Below are 13,834 nucleotides of genomic sequence, written 5' to 3'. Positions count from 1 at the left end.
TTATAAATGACCTTTTGAAATATTCCAGTAATACTGGTAGTGGAAATAATCACTAGCCCCTTTTCTACTTATTAGCCTTACAGCCTTTGTCTCTCTAAGAGATTCAAAGACAAAGCTGAAAATAGCATTTGTCCTCAAGAAGGTCACATAAAGGTGAGTAAAAAAACTGAAAAAAGTAATAATAGTTGAATTTTACAGAGCATTTAAATATTTGTGTGTATGTTATTTCATTTGATTTGTATGGCAGCCCTGCAAGATAAGTACTAAGGGTATTATTGTCTTCATACTACAGAGAGAAAAGATCCATTATTTGCTTTACAACTAAAGAAATGATTAGATTCAAACCCAGGTTACTCTTGGCTCTAAGTCTAGTATTCTTATCACAGTACTCTGCTTAGCATAGTACTAACTAGCACTTAAATATAACTAGCACTTAAATATATAGTAAATACTTAATAAATACTTATTGACTAACTGGCTTGTAGACCATTATTTTATAAAAGAAGTTTACTTAATAGCTTGTAAAGGATAGTCAGAAAAGATAGAATTGGTCATTTGAATTCATCCCAGCTCCAAGTCAGCCCACTTAGCTTCTACTCCTGTGCCAATCTTTTTATGCTTTAATTGATCAACAAAGCAACAGTTTGGGCTACATTCCCCTGGACTAGTCAAATCTTAACTGTGATTTTATTGCCTTTTTAGGGAAAAAAATAGCCTCACTTATATGGAAAGGACTTTAGTAGATGTTGCCTGACTAGCCTAACCTTTGTGGTATAGCAATTGGTCTCCTGTCACATTGAGGGAAAAAAGGAAAGTTTTGAAAAGGGGAAGTACAAAGCAGGATAACTGCAATCTCAGAAATTAACAAGCAGAATCATTCATTGTGCATGTTTAATCCATGTTTGGGGGTGAAGGTCAAGTATTTTCATTTAATTGGAGAAAACTGAGGTTCAGATATATTTAGAAATGTTAATGATATGATCCCAGAAGATTTGGAATCTGTTAGAGGTTAAGAACTAAATGAAGTTCAAATAACTCATTTTGAGCAATTGATAACATTTCTAGTGGAAGACACCATGATTAGATGAGTGAAAAGAAGAATTGAAATCTTAGAAGATTAATTAAAAGGAACTTAGTTATGATGGAGAGCAATGGATTAAAGGAGAGTATTTAATACATGTTTTACACATTCATGCAAGAAGAAATAATTTCTCATATAATCACCTCTACCTTCAGCCATTTTTAAAGAATAATTTCAGTTTCTTCATGTGAAGTTTGGAGTTTCAATTAGATTAACTTTTCAAGGTTTGTTTTAGTTAATATTCTGTGGAGTGTGGGGTGGGGGTAGAGGAGTTCTAAATCATACTACCAGCAGACACTTTTCTGATTAATCCTTGCCATGTAGGAACATATCACATTTCAGTAGCATTTTAATATTTACAGATCACAGTCTTCAATGTGAAATAGCACAAGTAGACTGAGAATTTGGATTTGTAGGTTCTAGATCTGACTTTGCTTCAGGCTGTCTTTATAAAGCAAGCATAGGATATTTCTTTCATAGTTAGACAAGACTGTAGAAATCTATCAGACCATATGTAGCCACATTATTCCTATAATTGGGAAATAGCTAATAATTTTTTTAAAATACTGCAGAAAAAGTGATAGTGTTAACGTGTGATTTTTCTAAGTCCATATGTATCCCATAGGGATCTTTAAAAAAAATTTTTTTTAATTTAAGGCAATGGGATTAAGTGACTTGCCCAAGGTCACACAGCTAGGTAATTAAATGTCTGAGGCTGGATTTGAACTCAGGTCCTCCTGACTCCAGGGCTGTTAAAGAAGCTTAAAATGACCTGAGTATCCTATTTCATCAGGGCCATCACCAGATCCATATCTCACCAAGGAGAAAGTAAGGTTGGCGACTTTGCGCTACCCTTCCTCACTTAAATACAGTTCATTTGCATGTCATCTTATTACTTCCTTTATGTCAGTGGTCCTTTTTGAGAACAAAGGACAAATAAGTTTACACCAGCTCACTGGAACTCAGCCACCTCTACTCCCCATTCCTTCTCTGTTATACTTGTCTCTAAAACTTCCTTAAACTAGTGGAACTAAGGGTGTTCAATATGCTTAAGTATCCCTTGCCTTAGCAGACTGCTTCTGGAATAAGGTGCTTAAACCTCAAACCTTAGTTTGAAAGAAAAATGTAATTAGGAGAGATGTGTTATCACCTCTCTCTTTCTTACTCCAATACAAATTCTGAGAGAAAACTTAGAAGCTCCAATGTAGTTCTAAAAGTTTTTTAGGATTTTGCTAAGAGAAATGTTACTTATTCCAAGTTCCAGTTAACTTTGTCATTTATCTTTAATAAGCGAAAATTAGATTGTTAAAAACTAATAAAAGTTACTGTGTAGAAGAGGATCAGAACTTCATTCTTCTGATAGTCTTCCCATCTAGTGTAAAGGAAAAAGGAAGGAAATCAGGCAAGTAAAATCAGAAAGTTTCACTTTTCAGAACTCAAACTGTTACCTCAGTTACTTTGTATCTAGGGGTTTTTTCCCAGTTAAGATTTTTCATTTATTGGTGAATGAATGAATGAATTAAACAACAAAGCATACATTAAGCACTTACTATGTGCAAAGCACTGTACATAGAGCTGGATTTACAAATAGAAAAATCATATAATGTTCATTTTCAAGAAGTTCACATTGTAATGGGGAAACAACACAAAAGATTTCAACTACATGTCATGGTTTTTTTGTTGTTGTTTTTTTTATTTTTGCAAAGCAATGGGGTTAAGTACTTGCCCAAGGTCACACAGTAATATTAAATTAAAAGTAGGTAATATTAAGTATCTGAGGCCAGAATTAAACTCTAGTCCTCCTGACTCTAGGGCTGGTGCTCCATCCACTGAGCCACCTAGCTTCCCCTCAACTACATGTCACATGAAAAACTCCCATGGACCTTAGGGTAAAGTGGCAAAGCCAATGTTAATGCCTCATCTTTTAATGTCATTGCCTCAAACAAAATAAATTGTTACTAACAAAATGTCAGAAACTAATTATTTCTTTATCTTAAAATATGATAGGTTCTTCTTGCAAAAAGAAAACTAGATGGAAAATTTTATGCTGTCAAAGTGTTGCAGAAAAAAATTGTTCTGAAGAGGAAAGAGGTAAATTAAAAGGTTTTTATATTGTCATTCTCAAGATGTTGTTCTTAGTGTATGTTGCAAGTTGATTCTTTGCATTTTTTCCAGCAAAAACATATTATGGCTGAACGTAATGTGCTCTTGAAAAATGTGAAGCATCCATTTTTGGTTGGATTACATTATTCATTCCAGACAACTGAAAAGCTTTATTTTGTTTTGGATTTTGTTAATGGAGGGGAGGTAAGTTTTGCATATAATCTTACTATTGGTAGCATTTCTAAATACTGTGCTAGACACAAAAAGTGCTTTTCTTAATCTCATTTATATTTTCTAGGTCATCTTTATAAATTATTTGAGCTTTAAAAAAAAGCAGTTCAAGAAAAGTCAAGCAGCATATCACATCTATAAAAAGAGGGAGGAACATTTTCTCATGCCTTCTTTCTGGGGCTAAACTTAGCCAGGAAACTTTATGGTTAAAAATAATGCCAATAAATTCAGCCCTTGGAATTATAAAACATATGTACTTTTCATATTGTACTTTCGACTTTGATCTTAGCATGGGTTTTTTTTTTTTTTATTAACAGCTTTTCTTTCACTTACAAAGAGAGCGGTCCTTTCCAGAACACAGAGCCAGATTTTATGCTGCAGAAATAGCCAGTGCTTTGGGCTATTTGCATTCCATAAAAATAGTATACAGGTAAATTTCATATGTGTTACTTGTAATTAATATTCTTTGACCTCAGTGAGCAGAACTAGAAGAACATTGTACACCCTAACAGCAACATGGGGGGGTGATGATCAACCTTAATGGACGTTCTCATTCCATCAGTGCAACAATCAGGCACAATTTGGGGGTATCTGTGATTCAGAATACCATCTGTAACCAGAGACAGAATTGTGGAGTTTGAACAAAGACCAAAGACTATTACCTTTAAGTTAAAAAAAAATTATCTTGGGGGCAGCTAGGTGGTGCAGTGAATAGAGCAACAGCCTTGGAGTCAGGAGTACCTGGGTTCAAATCTGACCTCAGACACTTAATAATTACCTAGCCATGTGGCCCCATTGCCTTGGAAAAAAAACCTAAAAAAATTATCTTATTATGTAATTTTGCTATGCCTTATACTTTATTTTTCTTCCTTAACTCTTATCATATTCAACTTAGATCAATATATGCCATGGAAACAATGTAAAGACTAACAGACTGCCTTCTGTGGGAGGTGTTGGGGGAGGGGAAGCAATATTGGGGGGAAATTGTGAAATTCAAAATAAATAAAATCTTTCTAAAAAATATTCTTTGATATCTAACATTGTAATTAATGCAGAGATCTGTTTTTTCTTTTGGAATAGGGACTTAAAACCAGAAAACATTCTTTTGGACTCAATAGTAAGTATGGGTTTTTCTTTTCCTCATAGGTAAATTCCAAAATTTTTTTTATTTTTTTTTCCCAAAATTCTTTTAAAATGTATTTGTATTTTATATATGTGTATCATTATACTAATATCCTTTACTTGACAGGGGCATGTCGTTTTAACAGATTTTGGCTTATGTAAAGAAGGGATTGCTATATCTGACACAACTACGACATTTTGTGGAACACCAGAGGTAAGGAAAAATGTTTCACATGGCATGTTAAAATCAGTATATTTCCTATTATATCCCTTCTTCCTCCCAGTGAACTATCTCTTATAACAAAAAATAAAAGAGGGAGGAAGTCTTATCAGAACTGACCAATATCAAATCTTGATATTTGAGCAAAACTGATCAAAAAAGTGTAGTGTTCCATATTTATAATCCCCTTAAATAATCTTATTGTTGTTCTTTAAATTTTTTTTGTTATAGTCATCATATGTGACTTTCCTCCTTCTTCCCTTTGCCATCAGTTAACAATCATTCTTGTGAATCAGCACTTTTGCATCTTTTAGTTTGCTCATAATGATCCTGTATGGATGGAAGGATTGATATTATTAGATATATATGGATATTGGATATTATTATTAAGCTTTAAATATATGTGCTAGGGTTGTTGTAAGGCTCAGATGATTGACATTTGCAAATGATCAACAGGGGATGAAAATATAAACAAGCAAAATAGTCCCTACCCTCCAAGAGGCCTGTGTTCTAGGAAAACTCCTAATAGGACCTTGGTAATGAGAGGGGAAGAAAGCATTTAAGGAACCATGGTTTGGATATGGAATTTGGATATGGATACTGGAAATTAATGCCTGGTTTCAGGGAAGAAAAGGTTTACTTTATTTTCCTATCAGGTCAGAACAGTTCTAGGGCAAAGTCCAATATGGAAAGGGGAATATACAAAGATGATGCAGAGTGCCAAAGTACAGATACTATAGTGTAGAAATAGAGGCTGGGAAGTGTTTGTGTAGGGTGTCTTCAAAATATAAAAATGTTTGATTATGTTCAGTATGATTTTAGTGTTAAGGTATGTTTTATATTTTTGTAAGTATATTTGATTATATTTTTTCTTTGAAAATTGACTTGTTTTTCCATTAACTAGAACATTGAATTAACTAGATTAGTAGTCAGAGGATTATTTAACAATTGATTGTACTGTTTAAAGAGATGGATGGTTTATCTAGGAATCAATTCAACAAACACTTATCTAGAGACTGTTTTGTACAGTGTGCTGTCCTAGGGATTTAAAGATAGTCCTTGCCTCGTGGAGTTTGGAGGATGCAGAGAGTAATTAACTATATACACTGTACCACAGATTCAAGGCATAAATTTAATGAACATAAAAAGAGAACTTTGGAAAGCAATGTGAAAAATTTGATGGAATAAATTGATTACTTTCATTAGTGTAACAGTGAGTAGATCAGGGCTGCTAGGTGGCACAGTGGATAGAGCACTGGCCCTGGAGTCAGGAGTACCTGAGTTCATATCTGGTCTCAGACACATAATAATTGCCTAGCTGTGTGACCCTGGCCAAGTCACATAACCTCATTGCCTTAAATAAAAAAAAAATTTTTACAGTGAGTAGATCAGGAATTCATTTCAGCAAGATTTATTAAGCTCCTACTAAATGACAGATGCTATACCAGGTGCTGAGTTTACATTCTCTTGAGGAGAGTTGGGGGGAAGGAAGGGTGAAGTTTGGAGGAAGGGAAATGTGCATAAATATAGTGCCTATCTCCCCCTGTGCTAAGCATTTTGCAAATATTTCATTTTTTTTTATCCTCACAACTACCCCGGAAGATAGGTGTTATGATTATATTTTATAGTTGAAGTACCTGAGGCAAACAGAGGTTAAGTGACTTGCCCAGAATCACACAGCTCTTCCAGACGCCAGGGCCAGTCATCTAGCCACAGTGCCATCTGGCTGCCTAATTGAGGGATAAATAATTGCAAAACATACACACAATAAATAGAAAGTAATGGAGAAGGAATAATAGCAGCTCCAGAAATCAAGGATTGTAGGAAGAGGGTAGGAAGGAAGTGCATTCCAAATATTTTTTCAAAGGCACAGAAATGAGAAGTAGGGAAATTTTGCATATATCTCTCCTTTATATTTATAATATGCACAGCAAGTTGATCAATTTGCCTGGAACATAGGATATATTCATTCATTCAGTAAGCATTTATTAAGTTCCTACTATGTGTCAAGCAGTATGCTAAAAACTGAGAATACAAAATAGAGACAAAAGATAGTCCCTGCCCTTGAGGAGCTCCCAGTCTAAAGGGAGAGACAACTTGGAAACAAATTCCTCAACTTTCCCTGGGGAAGGAGAGGTTGGTGAAAACATTCCTAGAAAACAGAAAAGTTAAAAAAAAAAAGAATGTTGATAGATTGAACCTATAAGAAGTAGGGATTAAGTTCCAAAAACTAATCTTTTACTAGTCATCGCTAAAATCTTTTCTACATACACGTCTCTATAGCAAAACACTAATTCTGATAATTCTGTACTTTTCCTAACACAGTAACCATGAAATAACCCATAATGTACATACACAAAATAAAATTGATGACAGAAATACATTTTTCTTGCTAGAATTCTGTGACATGCTAATATCTTCATTTAAAAAAACAAAATTTTGATTTCAAACGTTCACTTTCTAACATAAAATTGATGGTTCCATAAATACTATAGCAAATACAGTTATTGAAATCAAAACATTTTTAACCTTCCACTATCTGACATTTCTGTGTGAGAATATTATACTGTAAACTATACTATTGGAAATCTCTCTACCTTGTTTGTCCTCTGAAACCCAAGGGAGAGATTGCTGGGACTTTAGTCTCTGCTGAAGGGAGGGCAAGGTCTTAAAATCAAATTAGAGCCCAAAGGACTTGCATTTTTCTTTGGTTGCATAATTGCAACACAAAACTTGAGTTTTAAAAGCAGACAATAAAAATATGTAGTAAATGCTTGGGGAAATTTTTTAGTAGTAGAGTGAAGAAGACCATTGAAGTGCCTAATTTTTTCCACATTTTGTGAATGTTACCATTGTGAAGGTGAAGCTGAGGTTACCAGTAAAATCACCTGAATGCTTGAAGTTGAGAAATTTAAATACAGGAATATTGAAGATTGTATATACAAAGTAAGCTCTGTATTGAATAAATAGGAAATAATTTAAAAGAGGGGAAAGTACCAGAATTATAAAAAGAAATAAGGTATTTTGGAAAGGTATCCTGGAGCTTGAATTAGCAAACAACCTCTAGTCAAGAATACTCTTTCTGGAATGATGTGAGCAGGGGAGTGACATAATCAGAACTGTGCTTCAAGAATGTCAGTTTGGGATCTTGATGAGGGATGATTCAGAGAGGGGACTAGCAAGCAGAGATCCCAATTAGGAAGCTACTGCAGTAATAAAAGTTAGAGGTGGTTAGTTGTCCTTTGTGCTCAGAGAAAATGATATCACTATGTCAGAGATAAGTCATAGATTCAACTGGCAGATTAAGATGAGTTTGGAATGCTCCACCACAGGTTGGGCACAAATGATTCTCTCTAAACTTGTACATTTCGAGTTGCCTTTGCATCCTCTCTGATGAGGGTATGCCATGCTGGACAATCCTGTGCCTATGTTGTACAATTAATCCCAGGTTTCTTAAGAGAGACCTTGAGAGTCTTTGTATCACTTTTTCTGACTACTCCTCCCTGTGAATGCCTGCTCTGTGTGAGTTCTCCATTTTGGCAAGTGGCATTTGAATAACTTCATCAAACCTTCCGAATTGAGCTCTCTGTAGCAGAGTTTAGTAATCAAGAAAGGACCTCAGTGTCAGGTATCTTATCCTGCCAGGTGATCTTCAAACTCTTCCAAGGACAATTTAAATGGGGGGCTTGGACTAAAGCAAGAACTGTATGAGGAGAATAAAAGGAATGAATACAAGCTTAATTCTATCAGAGGAGACCATATGTGGTGCAGTGGTAGAGCATCAGGCCTGGAATCAGACCTGAACTCAAGCCCAGCCCCAGACATTCAATGACTGTGTAATGAATGGCAAATCAAATCTGGTATCATTGCCAAGCAAACTCCAAAAGGAGTCGTGAAGGGTCAGACACGAATGAAAAACCTGAACAACAAATTTACTTTTTGGGACAGCTATAATCATCTTCCTGAGTTTAGATCTAGCCTCAGATACTTGCTAGCTGTATGGGCAAGTCACTTAACCCACTTTGCCTTACTTTGCTCATGTATAAAATGAGCTGGGGATTCAATATTTTTGCTTAGAAAACCCCAAGTGACACCACAAAGAGTCAGACATGACTGAACAACAAGGGATTCTAAAAGAGCATCTAAAAAAACCTTACAAAGCCCATGTAAATGCTTGTTGATTGTTCCATGTATATAAAAAGAAAACCAAAAAAAGTATATGGGAAATTATGAAGGGATCATTTTTACCTGAATGGAAAAAAGGAGTATCAAGGTAGGCTTCATGAAAGTTGGAGACACCAGAAGTCGCATTGAGGGAAGGATTCTCAACTGATGGAAATATATAGATACAGCTAGTGTCAAGAACCATCAAAATTGTAAAGTGTGAAAAATTGTGTCATTTGGTATGGCAGCATGATTTGGCAACCAATTGAATTTGGAGAACAAAGGAAAAAAATCTAATGGGCCCTATTTATAAATAATTATAATCCAAATCAGTAGTGCCTTCCAGAATTATTATAGGCAAAGTACTGAAAATGTGTGGTGAATGAAATAGAACCTATAAATCCATGGTCCAAAATACAATCTTTTTCATTGTTGTAGCATATACTTAAAATACTTAAAAGCGGAAACAGGTGACTACCATGAAAAAAAAAACAATAAAACAGTCAAACAATTGAAAAAAAATAGAAGAAAATACTCAATCTCAAATATAAGCTAGCTAACAAAAGAATTATTGAGCCACCTAAAAGTCATTATCAAAAAAAGATGCCTAGATATCGTATTTCAAGAAATTATAAAGGAAAACTACCCAGATACCTTAAAACCAGAGGGTAATGTACAAATGGAAAGAATTCACCATCAGTCACCTCCTGAAAGAAATCAAAATTGAAAGCTCCTAGAACTTGAACTCAGATCTCCCTTAAAGTCTAACTCTCCTATTTTACCCATAGTCATTACTTAATAAATTATGTTAGAATTGGATTAAATTAAGGTAATAGACTTTTTACCAAATTCTAAAGTATATTTTCAGCCATCCATGAGAGAATAATCTAATTTATCTTTGGATTTCCAGAATAGCAATGTTTTCCTTTAAATCATTTTTTTTCCTTTGAAATCTATATTAACTGTTATTTAAAATTACTAAATACTATTTTCTGGATAGCCAGCACTCACAAGTGGAATTTTTCCCCCCTCAAAAAACTTATAACATGAAAGGAAGGAGACTATGCATTGTACTAAAAAATCCAACTCTGCCATCTCATTCTTAAAAAGTGTCATTTGTTTCACTATTTAGATATTTTGAATGTCAATAATTGATTACTGCAATGAATACTTGATCTCTAAATACTATTTTTGGCAAATAGCTACTATTAAATAAAAATTAAATATTGGGCAGAGCCAAGATGGCCAAGTGGAGGCAAGGATTCCCACAAGCTCTCCTGCAGACCACTCTAGATACATTAAATAATGACCTGTGGAAACTGATAATTTTATGAGAAACAAGAAAGAATAAAACAAAACCAAAAGAATAAAAAACTAGAAGAAAATGTGAAGTATCTCACTGGAAAAACACCTGACCTGGAAAACAGATCCAGGAGAGATAATTTAAAAATTATTGTGCTACCTGAAAAATCATGACAAAAAAAAAAAGCCAAGACTTGATTTTTTCAAGAATAATCCTTGAATCAGAGGGTAAAATAGAAATTGAAGGAATCTACCGATGAGAGATCCCCAAAAGTAACTCCCAGGAATGGTATAGCCAAATTCCAGAACTCCCAAGTGAAGGAGAAAAATATTACAAGCAACCAGAAAGAATCAATTCAAATATCAGGATTACACAAGATTTAAGGTACATTAAGGGTACATAGGGTTTGGAATATGATATTCTGGAAATCTAAAGAACTTGAATTATAACCAAGAACCAACTACCCTGCAAATTGAAAAATGCAAACTGAAAAGCAAACTTTTCAAGGGAAAAGATGAACATTCAGTCAAACAGGGGGCTTTCAAACTTATCTGTTGAATCGACCAGAGCTGAACAGAAATTCTGATCTTCATGTACAGGACTCAGGTGAAGCATAAAGAGGGTGAACAAGAAGGGTAAATTATTTTTTTTAGGGTTTTTGTTTTTTTTTGCAAGGCAAATGGGGTTAAGTGGCTTGCCCAAGGCCACACAGCTAGGTAATTATTTAGTGTCTGAGACCGGATTTGAACCCAGGTACTCCTGACTCCAAGGCCGGTGCTTTATGCACTACGCCACCTAGCCGCCCCAAGAAGGGGAAATTATGAGGGATTTAATGATGTAGAACTGCTTGTTCTACAAGAAGATGATACTGATAACTCATATGAACCTTCTCACGTATTAGGGCTGTTAGAGGGAGCATATAGAGACAAGGTACAATATAAAGGTGCAATGTATTATAAAGATGGAGTTAATGGACAAGAAGAGGATGTACTGGGAGAAAGGGAAAGGAGAGGTAGAATGGGCTAAGATATTTCCTATAAAAGTTAAGAATAAGCTTTTGCAATGGAGTGCAAAGGGGGGAAGGTGAGGGGGAATGAAGTGAGCCTTCACACTCATCAGAAATGATTCAGTGAAAAAATAGCATACCTATTCAGTAGGGTACAGAAATCTAGCTTACCCTAAAGGAAAATAAGAGAAGGAAGGGAAGGAAGTAAAGGAATGGAGGAAGGAAGAGAGGGTGTAGGTAATACAAAAGAGGGAAGATTGTGGGAGAGCAGTCAGATTCAACACATTTTGGAGCAGGGACAGGGAGAAAAGAAAGAGAATAGAATAATGGGGATGAGGGAGATAGGATGGAGGGAATACAGCTAGCAAAAGTAGCTATGGGAGGTAGCTAGGTGGCACAGTGGATAAAGCACCGGCCCTGGAGTCAGGAGTACCTGGGTTCAAATCCGATCTCAGACACTTAATAATTACCTAGCTGTGTGGCCTTGGGCAAGCCACTTAACCCCATTTGCCTTGCAAAAAACCTTAAAAAAAAGTAGCTATGGGAAAAAAAAATTTGAAACAATTTCTCTGATGGACTTATTTTTAAGATAAAGAAAGCTATCCATCCCTAATACAGAGCTGATGGTTTCTGAATAGACTGAAGCACATTTTTCCCCCTCACTTTATTTTTCTTGCAGTTTCTCTTTCTTTGGAGTGGGGGGAAAATTATGTTTACTTTTACAACATGACTATTGTTGTTTCATGGTCACACATTTTTAACCTACTCCAAATAGGTTCTCAATGTGGAAACTGGGTTGGGAGGAAAAGGATAGAATTTGGAACTCAAGGTTTGGAAGTGAATGTTGAAACTTGCTTTTGCATGTAGCTGGGGTAAAAAAAAAAATTTAAGTAAAAATTTAAAAAAACAATTAAGCATTGTAAATTTGGTTGATTTTTTTCTTTGAAAAGAATGAGGGGTGGCTAGATGGCGCAGTGGATAGAGCACTGGCCCTGGAGTCAGGAGTACCTGAGTTCAAATGCGGTCTCAGACACTTAATAATTACCTAGCTGTGTGGCCTTGGGCAAGCCTCTTAATCCCATTGCCTTGCAAAATCTAAAAGAAAAGAATGAATTATAGTTTCCAGCTAAAGTCTAATGATGCTTTTGTGGGAAAATAAACTGAACAAAAGCCCTTACTGATCTCCATATAATAAATTTAGTTACAGTGTTGTGTTGTCCAAAGGACCAGCCTTCATATACAGTCAGGAAATCAATCAAAAGCTTGGTGATGAATTTTTAAAAAATAAACCAGTTAAATCAACTATTAAGGCTTTAAAAGGATGTTGTCTATTTTAGTGGTGAAGGGGTATTCTTGCTTAATACATCATGGATCCTTGATATATGTAGTTGCTGTATGAAATCCATGCTTTCTCCAAGGAGGAAAGTTATGATTAATTTTAAGTTTCTAGATGTAAGTAAAATTAAAAGTATCCTCCCCAAGATTTTTTTCCTAAAATGTTTTTTTCCACAGCTTAGTATTTTTAATGTAATTTTTGTGTCTTCTCTGACACAAGCATGAACATTTCTTTGTACGAAGAACAGAAAAAGACCCACACACCATTTTAAAAAAAACACACAGCTTTGTAAAAATATAGATAAGCAAATTTATTTAATGGTATACAGTCTTTTTTCTGGGTCTGTTATCTAATAATTGATTATGGTCCTATTATATTTACTAAATCTATCAAATGGCCCTAAGCTTTATTGTAAAATTCATAAAATAAAAACCCTAAAAATCTCATAAAAGACTTTCCCAACTGATGAATAATGTGAACTAGTTGATTTTGAAGACTGGGTAGAACTTGAATAGCCTTCTTCCTCCCTGAAGCTTAAGGACATTTCCATGGGGAAAAAAAGGGTACCAGGTCTAATATTCTTCTCCCCTTCTCATACTTCTCTAAAGACATGTGGAATCAAATTTTCTCAACTCAACCTCCATAGCAGATTCCTGCTCAGAGCTCAATATCTGCAGCTTTTAACAAGTCACTTCCACCATTCATCTCCTAATACATACATACATACATACATACATACATACATACATATATACATACATACTCTGATCATTGCTGGGTTTCCCAACAGTTGAAATGGAATAGAATTGCTGAGAAATTTTTTCCAGTAAAATTTTGTCTTTAAAAGAGGTGGATTGGTTAATGATAGAATGAAAAGCTTGTGTATTGTGTATAGAACAATTGAACCATAATATTTTTAATTTCTTAAACATTTTTACTAATTTTGCATTAATGACACTAATTTTGTATTAATGACACTTGCTAGAGTAATTAATCTCTAATGTTGAATCTTCTATGTAGTACCTTGCACCAGAAGTGATCAGAAAGCAACCCTATGACAATACAGTAGATTGGTGGTGCCTTGGTGCCGTTCTATATGAAATGCTGTATGGTTTGGTATGTATTCTTTATTCTTCTGTGTCAGTTTTAAATAATTGTGGCTGATTTTGTTGTAAATTGCCAGTATTTTTGGCAAGTTTAGTTTTTTTTTTTAAGTGGGAGGGAATAAAGAAGGGTTTGGCAGACAGAAAAAGGCAGCCAGACTGAAT

At 34.8% G+C, this 13,834-nt stretch overlaps 1 protein-coding gene across 3 annotated transcripts in view; it reads left to right on the top strand.

The window, feature by feature from the left end:
- SGK3 (serum/glucocorticoid regulated kinase family member 3) overlaps positions 1–13,834 on the top strand; it is a 155,290-nt gene that overhangs the window by 121,912 nt on the left and 19,544 nt on the right. For all 3 annotated transcript variants that reach the window (XM_074206870.1, XM_074206869.1, XM_074206867.1), the window contains 6 exons: positions 3,089–3,172; positions 3,257–3,388; positions 3,733–3,845; positions 4,496–4,532; positions 4,665–4,751; positions 13,587–13,682. In XM_074206870.1, the coding sequence (XP_074062971.1) occupies positions 3,089–3,172; positions 3,257–3,388; positions 3,733–3,845; positions 4,496–4,532; positions 4,665–4,751; positions 13,587–13,682 (549 nt within the window). The remainder of the gene's footprint in view (positions 1–3,088; positions 3,173–3,256; positions 3,389–3,732; positions 3,846–4,495; positions 4,533–4,664; positions 4,752–13,586; positions 13,683–13,834) is intronic.

This window comes from Macrotis lagotis, chromosome X (genome assembly GCF_037893015.1).
Source record: "Macrotis lagotis isolate mMagLag1 chromosome X, bilby.v1.9.chrom.fasta, whole genome shotgun sequence".
In the NCBI taxonomy this organism is placed as follows: Eukaryota; Metazoa; Chordata; class Mammalia; order Peramelemorphia; family Peramelidae; genus Macrotis; species Macrotis lagotis.
This window is presented reverse-complemented; position numbering and strand designations above follow the sequence as displayed.